This window comes from Lethenteron reissneri, chromosome 54 (assembly GCF_015708825.2).
Source record: "Lethenteron reissneri isolate LAM-NWPU_2019-01 chromosome 54, ASM1570882v1, whole genome shotgun sequence".
Classification (NCBI taxonomy): domain Eukaryota; kingdom Metazoa; phylum Chordata; class Hyperoartia; order Petromyzontiformes; family Petromyzontidae; genus Lethenteron; species Lethenteron reissneri.
In genome coordinates, this window is record NC_083832.1 from 4,583,870 (window position 1) to 4,611,222 (window position 27,353).

At 49.8% G+C, this 27,353-nt stretch overlaps 1 protein-coding gene across 1 annotated transcript; it reads left to right on the plus strand.

Annotated features, from left to right (window-relative positions):
- The first annotated feature begins 1,895 nt into the window (after positions 1-1,895).
- On the plus strand, positions 1,896-27,129 carry LOC133356578 (gem-associated protein 2-like). Its single transcript, XM_061574167.1, has 10 exons — positions 1,896-2,167; positions 5,423-5,510; positions 9,197-9,286; positions 10,581-10,640; positions 13,932-14,087; positions 20,151-20,195; positions 21,893-21,961; positions 23,192-23,302; positions 24,248-24,306; positions 26,302-27,129. The coding sequence occupies exons 1-10, from the start codon at positions 2,040-2,042 to the stop codon at positions 26,333-26,335; spliced, it is 840 nt and encodes a 279-aa protein (XP_061430151.1). The 5' UTR covers positions 1,896-2,039; the 3' UTR covers positions 26,336-27,129.
- The last annotated feature ends 224 nt before the right edge of the window (positions 27,130-27,353 follow it).

Consider the following 27,353-nt stretch of genomic DNA (forward strand, 5'->3'; position numbering starts at 1 on the left):
AAATAAATATGAGCGAACGTGACCGCTTCCACCCACCCAGCGGCATAAATGGATACACATCGGTGGGTCGCGCGTGGTGGTGGTGGTGATGGGGTAAAGTATGGGTACCTCTTTCAAAATAGTTTGACCAGCGTATAGATTTTTACGCTAAATACCCTACAGAGAGGATCTCTTACACCAGTGGTTATCAACCGGGGGCACGTAGGAATGTCCCAGGGGGTACGTGACGACAGGGGAGCCGTGGCGCAGGAGCTCAGAGTCATACTCATTGAGAGTGGAGGAATCCGATGCGCTATGAAGCTCTTTTAAACAGATGTGTGGGCGGCCACGTGTAGCGTCGGTGGCAGGCGATGTCTTGGCCGACCCCTGCCTCAACCCTTCTCCCCATTCCACTCACACCGACCAACGGGGTGAAGTATGGCCAAAATCCCCACGTGCTGAAAGTTACTTGGAGACATTTTTAATATATTTTATCGCGTGTGCTATCCCATGCGCGGAATACATTTAAACTACCATTTGCACAATATTTACGAGCAATAAAAATAAATAACCACATCTATGAACTATAGTTCATCTATGAATTATAGTTCATAGATGCACTTAGAAATATTTTAACTTGCTGCAGCATATCCAGGGTGTCTTCTCGATTTAAAAAAAAACATTCTAGGAGGCTGTTGGGCTGGCTTGGAGTATGGATTATCGGCGTAAGGCACTACCACTAGAGTGCGCTGTGATACATACTCCTATACAGTGGTTATTGTGTCCTATACTCCTATAAACGGGTTCAAGTCAGGTTAAAATAAGGCGAGATGGATGGATGTGGGGTGCCGGCATGATTCCCAGAATAGCAAACATGAAACACTGAGTCATCAATTAGCTGAATGATGGTGGCTACGCACATGGCCTAACACATTCCTGCGGAGGGAGCTGGTAGGAACGTTGGGTTGCTCGGTCAATGACCAGGGTCAACGGCGGCGTGGTGTATTCCGCAAATATGCTCGACTGTGAGGGCGGGCACAAGCCGGCGTGAGTAGGTTAAACGTTGAGTTTTATAAGGGCACCACGGGGTGACCAGCCCCTCCCCACCCAGCCCCACCCCTCCCACCCCCCACCCAGCCTCACCTTCCCCACCCAGCCCCTCCCCACCCTCCCCTCCCACCCAGCCCCACCCTCACCACCCAGCCCCTCCCCACCCCGCCCCACCCAGCCCCCACCCTCCCCACCCAGCCCCTCCCCACCCAGCCCCTCCCTCCCCACCCAGCCCCCCCCCCTGCACGACGGACACAATAATCCCCTGTGGGCTGGTGTAACCAGGAGGCTCCTACCAGTATAACACAGCGCTGTTGACGCCTCCAGGGTTGCTGGATCACGCACGTGTTGTCAAACTCCTTTCCCGTGGGCGTCCAGAAGGCTGTCATACCCTGGCTCGCCACGAGAAGGCGTTACAGCAAAAATGGGGGCTTCCATCTGTTCAGAATCAGAATCTTTATTGAAAAAAGTGGCGGTTTTTTCAAATGTTCTTGCTGTGGTTTTCACACCTGATGATGTATTGTTCTTATTTTTATTATTTCCCTTCCACGTGACTTTACCGAAAGAACCAAGAATATGCATCACCGCAGTCACGAAAGCTTTAAATCGAAATGTCACAGTTCACTCAACCCACGACAACACTGACGCACTCACCCAACCACGTGCTTACAATTCCCGGCCTCTCGCGCACGTGGCCATGCCCCAGCTGAACCCTCCAATCACAATCGCCGTTTCAAACCGACAGCGCGCCTCCCATTGGCTGATTCTCCCCGTGGTGGGCGTATATCTTGGGGTTGGTGGCCTATCGAGCATGCATCGTGGAAATGAAACGTGAATCGCCATAGAGTGAAGCGTACGTTGCGGTGCATTTCTGGATGGCTACGCACCAATTGGGCCTGCGCGTTTTATCCACATGTGGACGTGGTAGTAGTGGTTGTTACCCGTCTTCGTGTTTATTGCGTTAATGTTTATTGTTTTTAAAGGTGGAAGCTTGTTGAACACAGGGGGAGATGATGGAGGACGACTTTGTGTTAATGCCGCAGCTGTTGCCTGTGGAGGAGAGCGGAGGAGGGGAGGAGGAGGAGGCGGCGGCGAGCGGACCGCCAGTAACGCCGGCAGAGTATCTGAATCGGGTCCGGTAGGGACATCAACATCATCATCACCGTTCATATCAACATCATCAACATCATCATTCATATCAACATCATCACCATTATCATCATCACCATCAACATCATCATCAACATCATTATCATCAACATCATCACCATCATCACCATTAACATCATCACCGTCACCAACATCATCACCATTAACATCATCATAGACACCATAAACATCAAAAAAATTAACAACATCAGCATGAACATCAACATCCTCATTGACACAATCAACATGAACATCGTTTACATAACGTCTGGAACGCTCTTCCTTACAATACAGTATTAGGATGCCCCTGAAGCTATTTTACATCATCATCTAGACCAGGGTTCGGGAACCTTTTTGACTGGGAGAGCCATAAAAGCCAAATATTTCTAAATATCTTTCATTGAGAGCCATATAGTAATTTTAACGTATAATAAATTAAATATGTCTTACTTTTAATGCGATTTCTGGTCACGGGACCCGTGACCCGAGAAATTGTATCTTCAAAACTAATTTCTGTTTACTTTAAAATGGCACAGTATTATTAAGCAATATCACAAGTATTTTAAAATCAGTTCCAAACTGATTTTATTTTTTTCTTATTATTTTTTTCAACTCAAAATTGTCTGGGAGCCCATATGCCGTCACCGGAAGAGCCATATATGGCTCGCGAGCCATAGGTTCCCGACCGCTGAGCTAGATCGACAAACTCATTGCTTTAAAACTGATTTTTGTGTGTCATCTGTTGTCCTTCCCCCGCACCTCCGATTAACACTATTGGCTCCGTACGGTGCGAAAGAAGTTCAAATGCAGAAATGCATAGAAGGTGGTGGCGGTACTCAAAGATCCGCACAGATAGATTAAGGAATCAATCGCTGTAACTGCCATCTCCTGGTCACACGTCACAGCCCAAGCACTACAATCCCATGGTATTCCCAGGAAGTCTTCCATCCCAAACACTACAATCCCATGGTATTCCCAGAAAGTCTACCAACCCAAACACTACAATCCCATGGTATTCCCAGGAAGTATTCCATCCCAAGCACTACAATCCCATGGTATTCCCAGAAAGTCTACCAACCCAAACACTACAATCCCATGGTATTCCCAGGAAGTATTCCATCCCAAGCACTACAATCCCATGGTATTCCCAGAAAGTCTACCAACCCAAACACTACAATCCCATGGTATTCCCAGGAAGTATTCCATCCCAAACACTACAATCCCATGGTATTCGCAGGAATGCCTGCCATCCCAAACACTACAATCCCATGGTATTCCCAGGAAGTCTGCCATCCCAAACACTACAATCCCATGGTATTCGCAGGAAGTCTTCCATCCCAAACACTTCAATTCCATGGTATTCCCAGGAAGTCTACCATCCCAAGCACTACAATCCCATGGTATTCTCAGGAAGTCTACCATCCCAAACACTACAATCCCATGGTATTCCCAGGAAGTCTTCCATCCCAAACACTACAATCCCATGGTATTCCCAGGAAGTCTTCCATCCCAAACACTACAATCCCATGGTATTCCCAGGAAGTCTGCCATCCCAAACACTACAATCCCATGGTATTCTCAGGTAGTCTGCCATCCCAAACACTTCAATCCCATGGTATTCCCAGGAAGTCTTCCATCCCAAACACTACAATCCCATGGTATTCCCAGGATGTCTTCCATCCCAAACACTACAATCCCATGGTATTCCCAGGAAGTCTACCATCCCAAACACTACAATCCCATGGTAATCCCAGGAAGTCTTCCATCCCAAACACTACAATCCCATGGTATTCCCAGGAAGTCTGCCATCCCAAACACTACAGTCCCATGGTATTCCCAGGAAGTCTGCCATCCCAAGCACTACAATCCCATGGTATTCCCAGGAAGTCTACCATCCCAAACACTACAATCCCATGGTTTTCCCAGGAAGTATTCCATCCCAAACACTACAATCCCATGGTATTCCCAGGAAGTCTGCCATCCCAAGCACTACAATCCCATGGTATTCCCAGGAAGTCTGCCATCCCAAACACTACAATCCCATGGTATTCCCAGGAAGTCTGCCATCCCAAGCACTACAGTCCCATGGTATTCCCAGAAAGTCTGCCATCCCAAACACTACAATGCCATGGTATTCCCAGGAAGTATTCCATCCCAAACACTACAATCCCATGGTATTCCCAGGAAGTCTGCCATCCCAAACACTACAATGCCATGGTATTCCCAGGAAGTATTCCATCCCAAACACTACAATCCCATGGTATTTCCAGGAAGTCTTCCATCCCAAACACTACAATCCCATGGTATTCCCAGGAAGTATACCATCCCAAACACTACAATCCCATGGTATTCCCAGGAAGTATTCCATCCCAAACACTACAATCCCATGGTATTTCCAGGAAGTCTTCCATCCCAAACACTACAATCCCATGGTATTCCCAGGAAGTCTACCATCCCAAACACTACAACCACGCTCACCCTTGCTGTTAATTGCAAAGCAGCGTTAATACGCAGGTGTGTTTAAAAAAACTAAAACTAAACTATATTTATTTTTAAATCCTTTATATTAAGTTCACTTGCTTGCTTGCGCGCTTACGACCGTGCAAATCTTTCGGTCGTTTTTTAACCCACTTCCCGTGATCCAATCGAGCTGACATTTTGCACACAGACTCGTTGTGCGTGACAATTTATTTTCGTGAAAAAATTTCCAAAATTGTACACTTTTTAGGTAAAACATTTTTTATATTTAATTACCAATTGCTTAATGGTGGCAGGCAATTATCTGACCCATAGGTGGCAGCCATCTCAAGCCAGAGGACAAGAGGACTCTAGCTGCCACGCATATAAAGGATTTATAGTGAAAAACTTTGTTTTTATGGGTTAAATTTTACCAAGTAAGGCCCACTGAGTTTACGCTGCTCTTTTGCAGAAGCAACCTGGCCACAAATGATAGCTCAACGAAGTGGCTTATCGTGATGGAATTTACACCAGTCAAATTCTCTAAACGCGTGATGTTGATTCTAATGTGGAGGGGGGGAAACCGGAGGTCCCGGAGAGAAATTCACGCGACCACGGGTAAAGAGAGACACGCAAACTCCAAATACACAGCAGGCAATCAGGGTCGGGTTCGAACCCACGCCTTTCTGTATACCAGGCTAGGGAGTTAACATCTCTCCACCGCGGCATCCCTAGTCAGCCATCTCACCGTCACCGTTATTGCTTAATGTGCCTTGTTTCTGCTCAGGCTCGAAGCTGCCAGATGCCCCGAAGTTGCCGTGGCCAACATTGACCCAGAAAAACTCAAGCAGAAGCAACCGGTGAAAGTATCGAATGTGAGTCGTGCATTTATCTTTGTATCCATCCAGCAGAGGAACCACGCTGAGTTGTCAGCACCTCTTTTTACACGCTTTCATTTAACTCTGTTGTTGTTGTTGTATCCTCAAATCTTGTAACTCAATTTTAACCCACTTCCCAATGTGATATCGACTGCAAACTTGGTATACTTATGTCATACTGATGACAATACTATATTCTATGATAAAAAATAAAATATTTTTAAACAATCTTTTTTTATACGTTATGTTTCGGCTTGGGTCTAATTGTCCACACTCAACTGACGTTGGCTGTAATTGGCCACGGTCCCTTACGTTACAGCAAACTTCGGGGCCACTTCCTGGAGTCCTGGAGTTCTTCCATTATGAGTACATTTCATAAACGCGTGTTTTTTTAAAAAGTTTTTTTTAATATTACTTATTTCAAGGGGTCTTGTGTTTTTATTTTAAGAATTTTTTTTGGTAAAAATTATCTTGTACGTATCCAGTTTTTTTTAACCAGGCACTGTACCCATCATCATCAATATCAACAGCAGCCATGATCTATCCGCTGCTGGATTAAGGCCAAACGTGTGGAGCTCCTGCATGCGAGCTGGCCTCACCCAAGGGTGGCACGGTCGGGGTTTTAACAATCGGGTTTAATTGTCTTTTCATATTAAACCCGATCATCTGAGATTGGGAGAAATCCGGTTTAATTGGTTTTAATTGCAGAACCGCACTTCTCAACGATGGGCTTCATCCATTCCAAGCGAAGGAACTCACTGGCACCCACGATTGTGAAGCTCGTGTTATAAAAGTCAAAGTTTATCAAAGTTTATTTATTAGGTATAGCCCTGTGAGCCATTCGGCTCTTGAATCGGGTGCAACCGCAACAAACAAAAAAACTAAAACATGAACAAGAAAACATCTTATAGTGACTATGTGACTGAGTGCAAACAGAAAATCCAAGAAAAGACAGCAAAATATTGCATAAAAAATCACCGTACACCAACCCTGTGCAAATATCCCAGTGGGATGCAAGTCAAACAACAACAACCACAAGACAACTTAGATTAAGGCCATCAGCCTAACTCTGTACTACAACAAACAAACATGGCCAAACCAAAAAACGTGTTCATCACGACCAACCTGCCCGCCGCATTCTACGACTACCCCGTGCCCGACGCCCCCCCCCCCCCCCCCCCCGAGTACGATAGCAGCACCGACAAGGAAGCAGCCTAAGCCTTGGATCAGAATTTCGTATTCATTAAACCAGGTTTTAATTCCCCGAAATCGGGTTTAATTGTATTAAAGAAAAAACCCGATGCCTGCCGCTGGAAAAATCGGGTTTTTTCCACCCATGCTCTCACCGTCCGCGTGTTCCCTCTCTTCACCCTCACCCCATCGTTAGTCTTGACCCCTGGCTAGCAGCCCCTATTGTAGACGTGCCCCTCTGTGCAAGCCTCTCACTCACTTGGTACCAGCAGTCAATGTGTCGGCAATCAAATCGCGCACTTTCAGTTGGCGGTCGACGTCCAAAGTGGACTGCGACCCTCAAGGGAATGGCACCACCCTCCCCGTGGTCACCCCCCCGCTGCGATCCGTGGATCAAACAAAGTCACTCGAGACGCCGCTGTATGGCAGCGAGAGCAGTTTTAGCGAATGCTGTCGCAAGAGGTCCACACGTTTGGCGCAACAGTGACGAATGAATGATTGTGGGTTCTCTTAACCTGCATTTGTGAAACATTTCTTTTGAGCGGGCTATAAATGTGAACCGGTGTTCAAATTTCTGATCGTCAACAGCAGTGCAGCTGGCTAACTAAAAACCTGACGTTATTGGAGGGAGAAGTCCACAAACACCATGGGGGCCGCATTGAGCGGAGAGCAACGCGGCACTGCGTTCGATTGGCCACACTCTGCTGATGATATTCGTGCATTTAGATTTATTTTTGCTGCTGTACATTTTCAAATTATCAGCCACTTTGTTGAGCCATCGGTTGTGGCCAGGTCGCGTCTGACAAATACGTGAATAGCTCCGTGGACTTTACCTGGTAAGTTAAAAGATAATTTGGTTTTATTTGTATATTTTTTTGCGATTTTATTTTACCTTTTCTGTACTTTGCACTCCTCTTGTGTTTTTGTAGTGTTTGTTTTTGTGACCTTCTGACCCCATGCCCCTATAGGGCATCTGTGAAAAGAGCTTCATAGCTCATCGGATTCCTCCAGTATAAATAAATATTCTGATTCTGATTTATTCAGAAAATAAAAACCGGTTGAATAAATGGTCCTGGAAAACATTGGCGTTACGTTCGATCTCTTTTCCACTGCCACAACTGAGCCGTGCCAAGCCGGCCCGGCACGGCTCAAGATGTTCCGTGTTTTTCCACTGACATCACACGCACACGCGTTTCGAGACGAAACGCATTTGGGGAGCGGTAGTGCCGTGGTTAGCGCTGCGCTACGAACCTGGCAACCCGAGTTCAATTCCCGCTCACGGCCAACACCAGTGATGATTATCTGTACTGGTCCTGGGCCTCCCCTAGGTCGACTCAGCCTCAAATCAATACCTAGTGCGGTGTGTAAACATTGCCACTCGGCGGCCCGGCACGGTGTTGGCCACCCACCCCCTCGTGTGTCGTGTCGGCCTTCATAAGTGCTCTCTAAACAGCACTTGCCCCTACAGTCTGTTCAGGCTATACTGGAGGATCGTTGTTCTTGACGCGGTGTCCTCACCCCGTGTACCCACCGACGTGACACACAATGAATGTCTCGTCAGCCCCGCCCCTGGCCCTGCTTGGCTCCAGAGACAAATTCAGATGTGTTTTGCGGCCAGCGTATATAAGATCTTGTCTCTTGGATTTCTCTTCCCTTGATACAGTAAATTTGGCTGTGACGGTCCCACCTGAAGACGGAGACTTGTGTTGCCTCCAAAACGTCGTGATTTAATTTAGTTGTTTAATTTTATCCGCATTATTTATTTATTTCCCCTACATGGCTTTGCCGAAAAAACGTAAGAGTATAGCGTATAAACGCTTTTGTTCTGGCTCTGCTCGAAAAACAGCCAGTGGAATTCCATAATAACGGGTGTTTTTGGGTTGGATCCCGTAGTAAGGTTTGTCATGTGCCAATTAGCTACTACTTCAGCACACCGGTGTGTTGGCAGGTGAACCCAGAACATTTTCAATTCGAGTACTGTGACGTGTTGCTTGTGATGACAACAACAACAACCAGCTTCGTCAGGTGATAGCCAGAAGAGTGACGAAGTCGTCCTCCCGTTTCCGGTCTCAAATAGAGGAGTACAGGTGACCTCATCACTGTGAGCCTATCAGCTGCGAAGGCCAAAGGGAGGGTTAATGTAGTCCTATAAGTTACAATGGATCACGTTCACCTGAGAATATGCAGTAGCTGATTATTGGTTGGGTTATTCGCAGTTAACATACCTAACGTATGTACATGATGTCGATCTGAGAATATGCAGCCAATGGAAGAAAAAAAGCCGCCCAGACCGTGAGAGCCCTACGCTGGCTCGACTGTGCGGGTGGAAGAGGCCGGTATTGGTGAAGGTGGCATCGCGATGGTCGTGTCTGGTAGGATGGGGCTGGTTCAGTTTTTTTCGTATGTTTTTGATTGCTTTGTTTGCCTCTCCACTCTGAACGTGTTCTTACCCTCCAGTCTAAATCAATATTATTCTGATTCTGTCGTTCCAGCCGTGCGGTTGTCTGCCAGCTCCACGCGGCTTCGCCCCCAGCGTCGAGTGGCAGATGCAGCAGCAGGCTGCCTTCTCCGCCATGCGCCAGGTGAAACCGAGGGTCAGTCGGTGAAGCCAAGGGTCGATCTGTGAAGCCGAGGGTCTGTCGGTGAAACCGAGGGTCTGTCGGTGAAACCGAGGGTCTGTCGGTGAAACCGAGGGTCTGTCGGTGAAACCAAGGGTCTGTCGGTGAAACCAAGGGTCTGTCGGTGAAACCGAGGGTCTGTCGGTGAAGCCGAGGGTCGGCCGGTAAAGCCGAGGGTCGATCCGGCGCGGTTCGCGAACTGGGTTAGCGTCAAGGGCTAACTGGGCCGACACCGGCACCAAAGCAATCTTGGTTGCCGATAAGCCTGACGGCGAAGAGATGTTGACCACCTCGCCTGGTATGTAGGAGGTCATGGGTTCGATCCCGACACCTGTGTATATGGAGTTTGCATGTATCTCTCCCCATGGTTGCGTGGAACTTTCTCCACGCGATAAATCACTTTGTTGAGCTATCATTTGTGGCCACGCCACTTCTGAATAAGAGCTATACAGCCAAAATAGGCTTTACCTGGCAAATAAATAAATAAATAAACGTACAAAAAATGTTAAGCCGGGCAGTGGTGACTCCGCTGCATGCGGCCTGTGGTCCGGCACCGTGGAAGCAGCAAGGTTTGGTGGATCGCACGAGCATCGTAAAATTCCCCGCGGGCGTCGAAGAGGTGCCGTACCCTGATAATAGTTAAATGGGCTCAAGAGTGATCTCCTGTTCGAATGAGCACCAATGCTTCAATGCTCGTCTCCTCATCTCCTACAGTTGCAAGAGCCAGTGGAGGGGGGAGGGGGGAGGGAGGGATATTTGGCTGAGTCAACCATCAACCGGGATTTAAACTCCACGGCCTTCCGACTGTGAGCCGCTCGCTCCGCAGCTGAGCAGCCCTATCGGCGGCATCAATGAGCTTCCGGTGAAACGTGCAACGTTGGCCCCAACGTGAGCTCAACGTTGGCCCCAACGTGAGCTCAACGTTCGCCCCAACGTGAGCTCAACGTTCGCCCCAACGTGAGCTCAACGTTCGCCCCAACGTGAGCTCAACGTTCGCCCCAACGTGAGCTCAACGTTCGCCCCAACGTGAGCTCAACGTTGGCCCAACGTGGGCTCAACGTTCTCCCAACGTGAGCTCAACGTTCGCCCCAACGTGAGCTCAACGTTCGCCCCAACGTGAGCTCAACGTTGGCCACAACGTGAGCTCAACGTTGGCCCCAACGTGAGCTCAACGTTCGCCCAACGTGAGCTCAACGTTCGTCCAACGTTCCCTATTCACCGGACTACTGCATATAATACCCCGTGTTTTACGTTTCAGAAAATATCAAGAAACAAAGCAAGACGGACATTCCTGAAGTTGCACAGCGACATAAAGATGGTACGCCCACTGCTCCCGTGGGATGGAGCACACGCGCACCGTTGAAATGTTTAAAAGTTATTATTTTTAAAATGCTTTGTTTAAACTCCCCCGACAGTGGGAGACCGTCCGGGTGAGGTCGTCCAGGCGAGGGAGTTAACATCTCGCCACCATGGAGCGTTAGAATTGTTTTTAAAATGACACCAAAGTGAATATGTCACGTGGTCAGTGAAGGGTGTGTGCGGTGTTTCTTGGGGGCTTTGTAATTTTGCCCCGGTCTTATCCGGATTGTGTGAGACTGGGCACCACGGTGGCTAGGAGATGTTAACTACCTCGCTTGGTATGCAGGAGGTCGTGGGCTCAATCCCGACCCTGACGCCTGCTGCTGTATATTTGTAGTTTGCGTGTCTCTCTCTCTCATCATCGTCATCATGGTGGCTAGGAGATGTTAGCTACCTCGCCTGGTATGCAGGAGGTCGTGGGCTCAATCCCGACCCTGACGCCTGCTGCTGTATACTTGGAGTTTGCGTGTCTCTCTCTCTCATCATCGTCATCACGGTGGCTAGGAGATCTTAACTACCTCGCCTGGTATTCAGGAGGTCGTGGGCTCGATCCTGACCCTGACGTCTGCTGCTTTATACTTGGAGTTTGCGTGTCTCTCTCTCTCTCATCATCGTCATCACGGTGGCTAGGAGATGTTAACTACCTCGCCTGGTATGCAGGAGGTCATGGGTTCGATCCCGACCCTGACGCCTGCTGCTGTATATTTGGAATATGTGTGTCTCTCTCATTATCATCACGGTGGCGAGGAGATGTTAACTACCTCGCCTGGTATGCAGGAGGTCGTGGACTTGATCCCGACCCTGACGCCTGCTGCTGTATATTTGGAGTTTGCGTGTCTCTCTCTCTCATCATCATCATCACGGTGGCTAGGAGATGTTAACTACCTCGCCTGGTATGCAGGAGGTCGTGGGCTCGATCCTGACCCTGACGCCTGCTGCTGTATATTTGGAGTCTGCGTGTCTCTCTCTCATCATCATTGTCATCACGGTGGCTAGGAGATGTTAACTACCTCGCCTGGTATGCAGTAGGTCAGGAGTTTGATGCCGACCCTGACGCCTGCTGCTGTATATTTGCCGTTTGCGTGTCTTTCTCTCTCATCATCACGGTGGCGAGGAGATGTTAACTACCTCGCCTGGTATACAGGAGGTTGTGGTTTAGATCCCGACCCTGCCGCCTGCTGTATATTTGGAGTTTGCGTGTCTCTCTCTCTCATCATCACGGTGGCGAGGAGATGTTAACTACCTCGCCTAGTATGCAGGAGGTCGTGGGCTCAATCCCGACCATGACGCCTGCTGCTGTATATTTGGAATATGTGTGTCTCTCTCATCATCATCACGGTGGCGAGGAGATGTTAACTACCTCGCCTGGTATACAGGAGGTCGTGGGTTCAATCCCGACCCTGACGCCTGCTGCTGTATATTTGGAATATGTGTGTCTCTCTCATCATCATCACGGTGGCGAGGAGATGTTAACTACCTCACCTGGTATACAGGAGGTCGTGGGCTCAATCCCGACCCTGACGCCTGCTGCTGTATATTTGGAATATGTGTGTCTCTCTCTCATCATCATCGTCATCACGGTGGCTAGGAGATGTTAACTACCTCGCCTGGTATGCACGAGGTCGTGGGTTCGATCCCGACCCTGACGCCTGCTGCTGTATATTTGGAATATGTGTGTCACTTATCATCATCACGGTGGCGAGGAGATGTTAACTACCTCGCCTGGTATGCAGGAGGTCGTGGGCTCAATCCCGACCCTGACGCCTGCTGCTGTATATTTGGAATATGTGTGTCTCTCTCATCATCATCACGGTGGCGAGGAGATGTTAACTACCTCGCCTGGTATACAGGAGATCGTGGGCTCAATCCCGACCCTGACGCCTGCTGCTGTATATTTGGAATATGTGTGTCTCTCTCATCATCATCACGGTGGCGAGGAGATGTTAACTACCTCGCCTGGTATACAGGAGGTCGTGGGCTCAATCCCGACCCTGACGCCTGCTGCTGTATATTTGGCGTTTGCGTGTCTCTCTCACCACCTGGTTGCGTGAAATTGGACCGGTTTCTACGCACTTGGCCCCCATCAGCAGTGTGTGGCCCATTCAGCACAGTAACATTGAACAGATCTAGTCTTGTCTACAGTCTCAACATAGGTGGTCTATAGTAGACACAATCCAAGTCATTATTTAGACTGTAGGAATCCGATGAACAACGAAGATATTTCTCTTCTTGGTTCTTTCGGTAAAGTCACGTAGAAGGGAAGTAATAAAATAATAAAAATGAAACATAATAAAATATTTCTCACGACGTTTCTGGTCTTCACCTGAGGACGGCTGCTTGCGTTGTGGCCGAAACGTCGTGAGAATTATTTTATCATGTTTTATTTGTATTATTTTATTACTTCCCTTCTACGTGACTTTACCGAAAGAACCAAGAAGATGAATCCCTGCAGTCACGAACGCTTTAAATCGAAACGAAGATATTTTTCACAGATGCCCACTAGGGGTCGGCTCGACACGCTACGGGCGAGCAAGTTTGTACTAACACGTTCCTTCGCAGTGGGCAGGTAGGAACTTGGTCGGACGGCGCATTCGTGCGATCCGTGTCACACGGCGCAAGCCACATGGGGTGGCGCGTCACGTGGTGCTAAGCCCGCCCGAAGCGCTCTATGGAATACAACTCGAGGGCGTGGCTATGCACGACAGACAGACAAATAATCCCTGGTGGGCAGTGTGGAACTGTTGTTCCTACCTGTATTACACTGGTTAAGAACAACAACAACAATTCTGGCCTGGACTTTTGCAGCTGTTTTAGACTAATTTCAGGGTGCTGACTCCAAATCTTATCTCAGATTTGCTCTATCACATTTAATTTTTATGCTATCGGCATACCGCATTTTTATTGATTTTACCCGAAATTAACTATGTCACTTATGATTGCAAGTTGTTGCGAGTCAGTGACTGCTTTAGTGTTAAAATATGGTGCTGTATTTTTAGGATAGTGTGCTTATAATATCATTTTATGTAGATATCCACATTTATTTAATATTTTTCTTCAGCAGTTTTTATTGAAAATGCAATATTTGATATCTCAAAAACCTGATGTGATAGACAAAAACTGATGCCAGATGTGGAATCGTTGGAATACCTGATGCCAGAGAAAGTGTGTTGGCCAGTGTTATAGGACTTCCTGCAGCACCGATACTTGAGCGCGAGTCTCTTGCGCGCGTCCCTGCGATGTAACGACGCAGCCAGAAGTGGAGGATGAGGAGGGGTGGAAGCGCTTCTGCTTGGGGGAACGGCGGTACGGCAGCAGAGCGCAATCCGAACCCCCCCCTGCTGCCACCGCTGCCGGCGTCGACGGCGACCCCGCAGACAGCGAGGAGCTGGACCTCGACTTCTTGAAGGTGAGCGTCGCGCTGGCGGCGAGGTGTTACCTCCCTCGCCTGGTGCGCAGGAGGTCGTGGGATCGATCCCTGACCCTGACGACGCCTGTTGTGTATTTGGAGTCCGCGTGTTCTCGCTCTCTCCCCCGTGCTGGTCACCTGGATGGTTCGGCGGGTTCCCCCGGTTTTGCTCTCCACCGCATTTAGAATCGACGCGCGTTTAGATTATTTGGCTGCTGAAAAAGAGCTAATAGCTCATTTGGTTTTAGATGGCTAAAAAAAGCTTTAGCTTAGAGCTGTTGTACGCTCCATTTCCCCATATTTTGATGCTTTACCGCGACTCTGGTTTAAAGCGTTGACAACACTTTAGCTTCTTGGTTCTTTCGGTAAAGTCACGTAGAATGGAAATAATAAAATAATAAAAATAAAACATAATAAAACAGGTCTGTCGAGAAGACTCTGTCTTCAGACCTGTTCTTCACCTGAGGACGGCTGCTTGCGTTGTGGCCAAAACGTCGTGAGAATTATTTTATTATGTTTTATTATTTTATTATTTCCATTCTACGTGACTTTACCGAAAGAACCAAGAAGATTAATCCCTGCAATCACGAAAGCTTTAAATCGAAATTTAACACTTTAGTTGTGTCTGTCTGTCTGTAACCGGGGCAGGAGCGGAGGTGGGTGGGGGTCACAGTAACACTCGGAACGACCATCCCAATATCAACTAAACTTAGTAGGACGTGAGGTTGCTATTAATCCCCTTTCCCACGTCATTCGTTTTTCTTCCAATTCTGTTCCGATGACATGTGAACCGAACTACTAAAACACGTTCCTTCGGAGTGGGCAGGTAGGAACTTGGTTGGACAGCGCATTCGTGGCACGACAGAAAGCTCGCGGTCACGTGACGCACTTCAACCAATCCGGGAGCGTACTACATGTTTGGGAGGCGCTATGCACGACAGACAAATAATCCCTGGTGGGCAGTGTGGAACTGTTGCTCCTACCTGTATAAAATAGCTTTATCGGTACCGAGGCTCCCACAAGGCCATGCGGGAGGGCGTGTGGCACAGATTTGCGCCAGCTATCGTAGAGTGCGGTCGAGCCAGTAGGGTTTTCCACGTTGAGTAAAATGTCTTTATGAACAGCGGCGCTGCGTCTCTCTCTAAATAAAATGAACGGTGAACCGCTCGCGCGTTCCGAGATTCGTCGCTGAACGGGGATACCCACACTCTGCAACTTGCAAACGTCTCGGAACGGAAATAGGATTAAGGGACTCCTCGCCCGAGGGAAAACGAGCCGCATCGATCGAAGGGTCGTTGCCCAAAACTTGGTGACGCAAAACAGTGCTCAAAAGTATCCACCGTGTCGGGCAAGGCGATGCCGTCGCGTGCCAGGCACCCTGCTTGCCCTGCCGACGACGCCGTTGCGTGCGACGTCGCCTCGTTAGGTTTCGATCGCACGCTGGGAAGGCTGTTGCGGGATCACCGCGCAAGCGTTGATTTTCGTCCCCGTTGCGTCTCTGTTGAACGCACCGTTCACGACGGCATGCCGCATCGCGTGGACCCAGCGGTGGCGTATCCCGAGTCGCATGCGGCTCTTTCAGGGCGTCGCGGTCGCTAGGAGATGTTAACTACCTCGCCTGGTCTACAGGGGGTCGTGGGTTCGATCCTTGACCGTGACGCCTGCTGCTGTATATTTGGAGTTTGCGTGTCTCTCTCTCTCTCCCCGTGGTCGTGCGGATTTTTCTCCGGGTCCTCCGGTTTTTCACTCCACATTTAGAATCAACGTCATGCGTTTAGAGTATTTGGCTGCTATAAATTTCCACGTGATAAGCCACTTCTTTGACCTGCGATTTGTGGCCAGCTCGCTTCTGAAACAGAGCTACGTAGCTCAGTGGGCCTTACCTGGAAAAATAAAAAACAGTAATGGTTTAAATTTTGAATTAAAGCTTATTTTTTTTATTCTTTTTTTTATTTCCCTTCTCCGTGACTTTACCGAAAGAACCAAGAATATAATAGTAATGGTTTAGTTTAATCCATAACATGCGGCTCTATCGAAGGTGCATAACTTAGAGTGTACTATCCTGGTAGCAAAGAATAATGAATGTCTCCCGTGCTGTGCTGGAAACTGCCTCTATATATATACTTATGTATATACTTGACTCTGTGAAGAACTCACGGTGGACTTTTTGGCTCTCAGTCTGCTACAGGTTGGCCAGCCCTGCAGAGCAGAGGTCACAAACGGGTTTTGATTCCTTACCCGTACCCGTACCCGGCCGTACCAGAGTCGCAAACGGGTACCCGTACCCGGCCGGGTACGGGTACGGGTAGCCGTTCCCTACCCGTACCCGTACCCTACCCGAAATGAGTGACAAACGGCTACTCACCAGTAACTCACGGCCTACCCGTACCCGGCCGTACCAGAGTCGCAAACGGGTACCCGTACCCGGCCGGGTACGGGTAGCCGTTCCCTACCCGTACCCGTACCCTACCCGAAATGAGTGACAAACGGCTACTCACCAGTAACTCACGGCCTACCCGTACCCGGCCGTACCAGAGTCGCAAACGGGTACCCGTACCCGTACCCGGCTGGATACGGGTAGCCGGGTATCGGGTAGGGTACGGGTATCGGGTACCCGATTGCGACCTCTGCCCTGCAGTGGCCGTTGCGGCCTCCTCTTGCCGCCATGGACAGACGTTAATAACGTCCCACAGTGCGACCGCGACCACCGGTCCCAAAGGGCGGAGCGCTGAGTACCGCCATCGCCCGCTCCGAGCATTCGCCAGGCAGCGGTTGAGATATTGACCAAGTGGCTGCTCCTCAGAAGCCATCCACGTGCTCGCTCGCCAGCCTCCACACGAGCACCTAGACCAGAGCTGCTCACTCACCAGCCTCCACACGAGCACCTAGACCAGAGCTACTCACTCACCAGCCTCCACACGAGCGTCTAGACCAGAGCTACTCACTCACCAGCCTCCACACGAGCACCTAGACCAGAGCTGCTCACTCACCAGCCTCCACACGAGCACCTAGACCAGAGCTACTCACTCACCAGCCTCCACACGAGCACCTAGACCAGAGCTACTCACTCACCAGCCTCCACACGAGCACCTAGACCAGAGCTACTCACTCACCAGCCTCCACACGAGCACCTAGACCAGAGCTACTCACTCACCAGCCTCCACACGAGCACCTAGACCAGAGCTACTCACTCACCAGCCTCCACACGAGCTCCTAGACCAGAGCTACTCACTCACCAGCCTCCACACGAGCACCTAGACCAGAGCTGCTCACTCACCAGCCTCCACACGAGCTCCTAGACCAGAGCTACTCACTCACCAGCCTCCACACGAGCACCTAGACCAGAGCTACTCACTCACCAGCCTCCACACGAGCTCCTAGACCAGAGCTGCTCACTCACCAGCCTCCACACGAGCGCCTAGACCAGAGCTGCTCACTCACCAGCCTCCACACGAGCACCTAGACCAGAGCTACTCACTCACCAGCCTCCACACGAGCACCTAGACCAGAGCTACTCACTCACCAGCCTCCACACGAGCGTCTAGACCAGAGCTACTCACTCACCAGCCTTCACGCGAGCACCTAGACCAGAGCTACTCACTCACCAGCCTCCACACGAGCACCTAGACCAGAGCTGCTCACTCACCAGCCTCCACACGAGCGCCTAGACCAGCGCTACTCACTCACCAGCCTCCACACGAGCACCTAGACCAGAGCTGCTCACTCACCAGCCTCCACACGAGCACCTAGACCAGAGCTGCTCACTCACCAGCCTCCACACGAGCGCCTAGACCAGAGCTGCTCACTCACCAGCCTCCACACGAGCACCTAGACCAGAGCTACTCACTCGCCAGCCTCCACACGAGCACCTAGACCAGAGCTACTCACTCGCCAGGCTCCACACGAGCACCTAGACCAGAGCTACTCACTCGCCAGCCTCCACACGAGCACCTAGACCAGAGCTACTCACTCACCAGCCTCCACACGAGCACCTAGACCAGAGCTTCTCACTCACCAGCCTCCACACGAGCACCTAGACCAGAGCTGCTCACTCACCAGCCTCCACACGAGCACCTAGACCAGAGCTACTCACTCGCCAGCCTCCACACGAGCACCTAGACCAGAGCTTCTCACTCACCAGCCTCCACACGAGCACCTAGACCAGAGCTGCTCACTCACCAGCCTCCACACGAGCACCTAGACCAGAGCTGCTCACTCACCAGCCTCCACACGAGCACCTAGACCAGAGCTACTCACTCACCAGCCTCCACACGAGCGCCTAGACCAGAGCTGCTCACTCACCAGCCTCCACACGAGCACCTAGACCAGAGCTACTCACTCACCAGCCTCCACACGAGCACCTAGACCAGAGCTGCTCACTCACCAGCCTCCACACGAGCACCTAGACCAGAGCTACTCACTCACCAGCCTCCACACGAACACCTAGACCAGAGCTACTCACTCACCAGCCTCCACACGAGCTCCTAGACCAGAGCTACTCACTCACCAGCCTTCACGCGAGCACCTAGGCCAGAGCTGTTCACTCACCAGCCTCCACACGAGCGCCTAGACCAGCGCTACTCACTCACCAGCCTCTACACGAGCACCTAGACCAGAGCTGCTCACTCACCAGCCTCCACACGAGCACCTAGACCAGAGCTACTCACTCACCAGCCTCCACACGAGCACCTAGACCAGAGCTGCTCACTCACCAGCCTCCACACGAGCACCTAGACCAGAGCTACTCACTCACCAGCCTCCACACGAGCGTCTAGACCAGAGCTGCTCACTCGCCAGCCTCCACACGAGCACCTAGACCAGAGATACTCACTCGCCAGCCTCCACACGAGCACCTGAAGCAGAGCTGAGCTGCTCTACGATTACTTGGGTAGCAATCTGTGACTTGGGTAGAAATCTGTGACTTGGGTATTAATCGTTTACTTTGGTAGCAATCCATTCCTTGGTTGGTAATCGGTCACTTTGGTAATCAATTACTCTCCTGATTACTGATTAGAAAATTCGAGTTGTCGACTTTACCGAAAGAACCAAAGAGTACAACTCTAACATAGTTGGGGGAAAAAAGTTTGACCTCTGTTCTCACGTGTGCCGCTGGACGCGCGGTAACGGGTCAGGCTCGGTGATGTCATCCAAAATCCTCCTCCGCCGCCGTCACGCCGGGCGGCTCTTGTCGGGGGTTTCCTGCCTTCGGTAGGCAGGATGGTGGTGGGGGGGGGGGCTCCTAATTGTAAAGGGGGGCCCAAGTAATCGAGCAGAAGCCGATTTACAGTTTTAGGTTGAATAACCCAACTGAACCATACTCTGTTTAACACGTAGCAGGCTTTCGCGACCAATATTATTCATAATCAACGTTTTTGGGTTTAGATCGCGTTATTTATAAATGTGTCGTAACCCTCCACCACCCGACACGGCCAATCAGTAAAAAAAGTGTCACGTTGACAAAAGACAAATAGTTCACTGCTTTAGCCCACCGGTGTCTTGAAGCGTGAAACCACAACATTTACAATTTGAGTACGACGTTTCGCTGGTAATTGCATCCAGCATCATCGGGCAATTCGCTGTTGTGGTTTCACGCGTCAACATACCGGTGGGCTAAAGCAGTGAACTATTTGTCTTTTGTCAACGTGACACTTTTTTACTGATTGGCCGTGTCGGGTGGTGGAGGGTTACGACACATTTATAAATAACGTTATCTAAACCCAAAAACGTTGATTATGAATTAACCATACTCTTTGGTTCTTTCGGTAAAGTCACGTAGATATAAAACAAAATAAATTAAATCACGACGTTTCGGGCGCAACACAAGCGTCCGTCATCAGGTGGGACAACCACAGCACGAAACAAATTGCTGAACCAAAGAGTATGGATCCCTGCAGTCACGGAAACTTCTAATCTAGATCCAACTTCACTAATCGATCCCGGCTCTGATGGAGACGTCGGCGGTGAACATCCCGCCGTGCAAGAGAGCTGCTGCGTAACGTGATACCGCGATGATAACCCGTTGCCCTCCCTGTCTCTCTCCTCTCTCGTTGATGTTCTGAACAGATCGGCACCCCTCCGCTGCTCAGCGTGGTTGGCAACTTGGGTCAAGTAAGTCTTCGTGACACCACCCCGACGTTTTTTTTTTGTTGTCGGAGGCTTAAGAAGAACTATTTTCCGTAATACAGATTTTTTTTTTTTTGGGGGGTTAGATCGCGTAAATATAAACGTGTCGTTAAACCCGCCGCCACCACCCGACACAGCCAATTAGTAAGGTTTGTCACGTTAACAGAAGGTGCCAGTGTGTTGGAGAGAAATCCACAACATTTACGATCTGAGTACGACGTTTCGCCAGTAATTAGAACCGGCATCATCAGGCGGTGATCGCGAAAGCCCACGTGTTAAAAATAACTACTTTCTTTCCGTCTTGATAAAGTGCGCAGAAGAACGCAAAACTATTTGTTTTCTGCATCTTTTATTATCATCATCGTCATCATTGTCATCAGCAGCCATGATCTACCCACTGCTGGATGGAGGCCCTCCCCTGTGTCGTCGCCATCTCTCGCGGCCTTTCTGATCTCATCGCTCCGCTGTGGACGCGTTTGCTCCTTTGGCCACCGTTCCATCGTTAGTCTCAACCACAGGCCGTCACGACCTCCATGCACGCGTCCCACCAAAGCCCCCTTTAAACACATTCCTGCGGAGGGAGCTGGTAGGAACGTTGGATTGCTCGGTCAATGGCCAGGGTCAACGGCGGCGTGGTGTATTCCGCAAATATGCCCGACTGTGAGGGCGGGCACAAGCCGGCGTGAGTAGGTTAAACGTTGAGTTTTATAAGGGCACCATGGGGTGACCAGCCCCTCCCCACCCAGCCCCACCCCTCCCACCCCCCACCCTCCCCACCCAGCCCCTCCCCACCCTCCCCACCCAGCCCCTCCCCACTCTCCCCTCCCCACCCAGCCCCTCCCCACCCAGCCCCTCCCTGCACGACGGACGGACGGACACAATAATCCCCTGTGGGCTGGTGGAACCAGTGGGTTCCTACCAGTAATATAACCCGTGTGTTGATATATTTCACATTATTAATGTGCATCAGTTATGCACTAGAGATGAGTTTCAGATTTAAATGTTTGGCATTTTTATTTTGAAGGTCACTTTCTCGTCGTTTTTCGAATAATTTTTGTCACATCATAATTGAAGTTGCCCTCTTGCCGAGAGTAGTAACATCGCCCTCCCCGTACCATGTGACACCACAGTCGTCACGTCACAGGAAGCGCATTTTAAAATGTGCCCATTACAGGAAGCGGCATTACTTCCTGCGGCGTCATATTTTTTCTGATCAATATAAAACGCACGCAAAGATCGTATCGTCTTAAATGGCCCAAATTTCAAATTTTTATTTGGGATCAATCGGCAAAATAAGGAACACATTCCCAATACATATGTGTGTGCGTGCGTGTGTATGGTAACGTATGGGGAGCGGTAGTGCAGCGGTTAGCGCGCAGTGCTACGAACCCGGCGACTCAAATTCGATTCCCGCTCACGGTCAACACCAGTGACCATTATCTGAAACACGACCCCTGGTTCTCCCCTAGGTCGACTCGGCCTCAAATGAGCACTTGGTGCAGTGCGTAGTAAACATCGCCACTCGGGAGACAAAGGCGGCCGGATGTGCGTGGTGCCGTGCCGTCGTTCATAGGTGCAACTCGCTAACGGCACTTGCCCCGAAAGTCTGTCGAGGCTATACAGGCGGTGGGGGGGATCTTTGTCTTTGTGGCGTTTGTGTTTCTGCGGCGTGTGTGCGGCAGGCGACCCTCATCGTGGTGCTGGAGTACCTGACCGTGTGGTTCGAGGAGAGAGGCTTCTCCGAGGAGTTGGTGAGCTCCTCCCCCGATTTGCAAAGTGAACGACGAATAAGAACACTGAAAAAAAACTCGATTATTTTTTGTTTCTTCTCTTTCGAAATTTTATTTTCAAATCGGGGATGTACGTATGTACGTGCATATGTCCCTCGGGGCTTTCCTGGAGTGCGACAAGATAACAACAACAATAATATTTGCGGAATACACTCTCTCAAATTTAGCGTTCTCAGGAAGAACGTAATCAACCAGGTAGGGTGTTGACTGTTATGTTATCCGACTCTCTGTTGTATTACATTACATTTCTAAGTATACTAGATTTGTGATCCTATTTTATTTATACCTGATGATGATTGCTTGTGTTGCAATCGAAACGTCGTATGCTAGTATTTAATTTATTATTTTATCTTTATACATGACTTTACCGAAAGAACCAAAGAATAATTCCTGCAGTCACGAAAGCTCCAAATTAAGTTTGAACAATAATAATGTTCGTAGGTTGTATCTGTTGTGTACGTTGAACTTCTTTCACACTGTACGTAGCCAGCCGTGCTAATCGGAGGTGCGGGGGGAAGGACAACAAACTAAACTCAAAAATCAGTTCTCAAGAAATTAGTTTTCAATCTGCATTTAAAAGTGGGTCACGCCAATGGTTTCCTAATATCGTGACCTGCAGTGTGGTGAGTGAGTTGGTGAGTGACTAATTTTGTGACCTACAGTGTGGTGAGCGAGTTGGTGAGTGACTAATGTTGTGACCTGCAGTGTGGTGAGCGAGTTGGTGAGTGTCTAATGTTGTAACCTGCAGTGTGGTGAGTAAGTGGGCGAGTAAGTGAGTTGTTGAGCGTGTTTTAATTTGTAGTGTGGTGAGTGAACACACAAAATGTATAAGTAACTGGGTGATAGATAGTGATTGGGTGGGTGGATAGGTGGATGAGTGTGCGGGTAAGTGCCTGGGTGAGTGGGTTAGTAAATGAGTGGGTGGGTGGATAGGTGGATGAGTGAGTGGGTGGGTAAGTGTGTGAGTGAGCGACTTGGTGAGTGAGTTTGTTGTAACCTGCCTCGCAAAACAGTCAGTCTGGTAGATCAGTGCTAACCGACATTTGATTTTAACCTCATTGCCGGATGCGAATCTTCATTGGCCACTGACTTGCTGCTGCATCAGAGTGATTTGCTGCTGCGTCAGAGTGACTTGCTGCTGCGTCAGAGTGATTTGCAGTGGCGGCGGCGGCGCCGCGGTGTTCCTTGCAGGGACGCTGGATCTACGCGCTGCTTGCCTGCATCGAGAAGCCGCTGCTGCCAGAGGCACACTCCCTGCTGCGACAGATAGCCCGCAACTGTGCCAGCCTCCGGGCCAGTCTGGTAAGTGAGAAGCCTTCTACCGCGCCCCGGGGTAGGCGCGATGTCCGTCGCGTGACGGTCAAACCGATGTGTTTAGTACTCACGAGCCGGACCCATGAGCCAAGTTAAATGCAGAACCAAATACTGGTAGGAAACTCTTGGTTACACCAGCCCACAGGGGATTATTGTGTCCGTCCGTCGTGCAGGGAGGGGCTGGGTGGGGAGGGGCTGGGTGGGGAGGGTGGGGCTGGGTGGGGAGGGGAGGGTGGGGAGGGGCTGGGTGGGGAGGGTGGGGAGGGGCTGGTCACCTCTTGGTGCCCTTATAAAACTCAACGAGGCTCAAAAGAAAGCCGTCTCTGGTGTGGACCAATCAGTTTCAAGGACAAGCAAATATCAGTGTTTTTTGTTTGCATTCTGACCACAAGTATTGTGGTTAATGCAGACATGAATCCTCGTAAAAATGTTTCAGTTTTGTTGCCAGAAAAAAGGGGAAAAACCTTATATTTTGGTACTGGCAAAGGAGGTCTCATGATATATTCTTTGAAAACTCATTTTATTTTTAACTGCTTTTTGTGTAAATCTTGACTTAAATCTTTCGTGACTGCAGGAATTCATATTCTTTGGGTCTTTTGGTAAAGTCACGTCAATAGGTTCAAAGAAAATAACAAAAAACTACGACGATTCGATCGCAACACAGGCAGTTGTCATCCTCGTCATCAGACGACCGCTTGTGTTGCGATCGAAACGTCGTAGCTTTTTGTTATTTTCTTTGAACCTATCTACGTGACGTTCCCGAAAGACCCAAATAATTTGCTTTTTGTGTGTTCAGTTTGTCGTTTTTCCCCCGCACCTTCGATTCACACGGTTGACTACATACGGTGCAAAATAAGCTGAACATACATAATAGATGCAACTTACAAACATTGTCGTTGTTGTTGTTGTTATTGTTGTCTTGTCGCCCTCCAGGAGAGCCCCGAGGACAGCAGGCTGTCTGCGCTCAACCTGCTCATCTGCCTCGTGGCGAGGTGAGTGCACGCTGTGCGGGCGTCTCGCCTTGGTGGCGCGCGGAAACGTGTACGGGAGGTGACGCTGATGACGACGACGATGATGACGACGATGATGATGACGATGATGATGACGACGATGACGACGGTGATGACGATGACGACGATGACGACGACGACGATGACGACGACGACGATGACGACGATGACGACGACGATGAAGACGATGGTGACGATGACGACGATGGTGACGATGATGATAATGACGATGAATGATGATGAGGACGGTGGTGGTGGAGCAATAGTGTAGCGGTTAGCACGCTGAGCTATGAACCTGGCGACCCGAGTTCGATTCCAGCTCATGGCCAACACCAAAGACGATTATCTCAATCGGTCCTGGGCCTCCCCTAGGTCGACTCCGCCTTAAATGAGTACCTGGTGCGGTGTGTAAACGTTGCCACTGGGGAGACAAAGACGGCCGAGCGTGGTGCTGGCCGTGCCGGCCTTCATGGATACGACTTGATAACGCCACTTGCCCCAACAGTCTGTTAAGGCCACACGGGGGATGTTTCTGCTGTTGGTGGTGTCGGTGGCAACGCGTGCCGTGACGGGCGCTCGCTGCTCATCCACGCAGCGTCAGCCTGTGAACACACGACCCTTAACGCGCCCAGCGTCGCCGGATCTACGGAGGCTAAGCACGGGTGGTAGAATCTAGATGATGAGAATTAACGATGATCGTAATACTCTTTGGGCCTTTCGGTAAAGTCGCGTAGAAAGACATTAAATAATAATAGAATACGACGTTTCGATTGCAACACAAGCAACCATCATCAGGTACAAATAAATGAGAAAACAAACATAGTAAACTTGGAAATATAATAATGCATTACAACACAGAGAGTCGTCCAACAAAACCGTCAACACCCTACCTGGTTGATTACGTTCTTCCAAAGATTGCCAAATCGTCATAATTTCAACTTGTAGCGCGCAAACGCACCGCATTCGTTCGCTCTCGCAGAGAGCCCGGCACGGTGGCGCCAGGGGGGGGCGGGGACCACGCAGTGAAGAGCCGGCGCCGACAATTTTCCCAAGCTCTGTGGTCCTCTGTATATCGAGGTGTTATTGGAAATCGATGAGTTGTTTACACGTGGGAGGAAACCCGGGGGGCGGTGGAGAAGGGGGTAGCGGGGTAATAATTCACAAACAAGCAAGGCAAGCGTTTATTAAATGGAAAACACTCCTTGCAGACCGCAACTTGAGTACATCACTGAAACTGCGCACACTGAAATGCTACATCTGGTCAATTTTGCCGTACGGAGTAGAGACGTGGACACTGACAACAACAGCAACAAAAAGGCTCGAAGCTTTCGAGATGTGGCTGTATCGAAGAATGCTGAAAATCCCATGGACAGCCAAAACCACCAACACACAAGTTGTGCAAGATATGGGCACTGACAGGCAACTGCTGAAGACCATCATTAGCAGGAAGTGTTACTACCTAGGCCACATTGCCCGAAACGACCACAAATACCAGCTATTAAAGCAAATCCTGCAAGGAAAAATCGAAGGGAAAAAACGACCAGGACGGCCAAAAACGACATGGCTCAGTAACATCAAAACATGGCTACAATTAACAACAGCACAAACTCTACACGCCGTGCTAGACCGGGACCAATATCATCGTGAAGTCGCACACGCCGTTAGGCAGCACTAAAGAACAAGATGTAGGCCTCGGCAAGGTAAGGTAATTTACCCTTTTTACCGGGTAAAAGGGTAAAGGTAAAGGTGTCGACATGCCAAGGGGTAAGGGTAAAGGGTAGGGTAAAGGTAGGCTCGTTGTTTTTACACTTTTACCTTACCTGCTAAAGGATAAAAGGTAGAGTAGAGTGATTGTATCGTGGTAAGGTAAAAGGTAGGGTAAAAGTAGGCTCGTTGTTTTTACACTTTTACCTTACCTTGCCGATGCCTACACCTAGGCCTGCATTGACCGTGCCCTCCGCATTTCTCTCCCAACAGATACTTTGAGCAGAAGGACCTCGCGGACAACTGACGGTGGTGGACCGAGCCGTCGGTCCGCAACGCTCACCTTCACAACAAAGATTCAATCTGCCAAACTCTGCCCCCCGCCCACCATTTTATTATAATAAAACATCTTCATCATAACCACGATTTACAGTCTGTGAACAAAGACAAAGATCCCCCGTGTAGTCTTAACAGACTGTTGAGGGGAGCGGGCGGCCAGCACCTCACGATTTCGATTTAAAGCTTTCATGACTGCAGGGATTCATCTTCTTGGTTCTTTCGGTAAAGTCACGTAGAAGGGAAATAATAAAAATCTCACGACGTTTCGGCCACAACGGCTGGCTTGCGTTGTGGCCGAAACGTGATAATTATTTTATTATGTTTTATTTTTATTATTTCCCCTCTACGTGACTTGACCGAAAGAACCAAGAAGAAGCACCTCGCGATGTTTACGCACCGCACCAGGTACTCGTTTGAGGCCGAGTCGACCTAGCGGAGGCCCAGGAATCCGTGAACACACACGCGCACACGCACAAGCGTGGGACAGGGCAAGCACGGGGAGCAGTTCAGAGCATGGTGTTGTTCGTCACACCGCGTCGGCAGGAACAGTCGAGTCGGCTCGCGATTTTGCCCGCGACCTGAAACCGCGATCGCTGTGCAGATTTTTTTTGTTTTATATTCAGAATAAAACTTGCCGCGGCGATAGAGATACTGGAGCGGAACTAAGCGAATGTGTGTATAAATAAACGGCGTGGTGTTTTTTTTGACGCTACCCATTTTTACCGGAGGCCGTTCGTTTTCGTTTCTCAAGGCGAGCGCTGTTTTTGCGATTTCATCATCTTGGCGTTGAGATCTTGTCGCGCGTGGTTTTGTACGCCACCGCAAAGGCCCCACTGTGGTGCACCGAGATGGATGCAGACTCGTGGCTGCCCGTACTGCGTTGTTCGGAAGCGCCTCGCGCTCTCACACTCTGGGTGAAAGCGCTAATCCAGAGATTATCGCGGCCCCCCGGCTTGTCACTTCGTCTGTCTGGTGGCCGGTTAGAA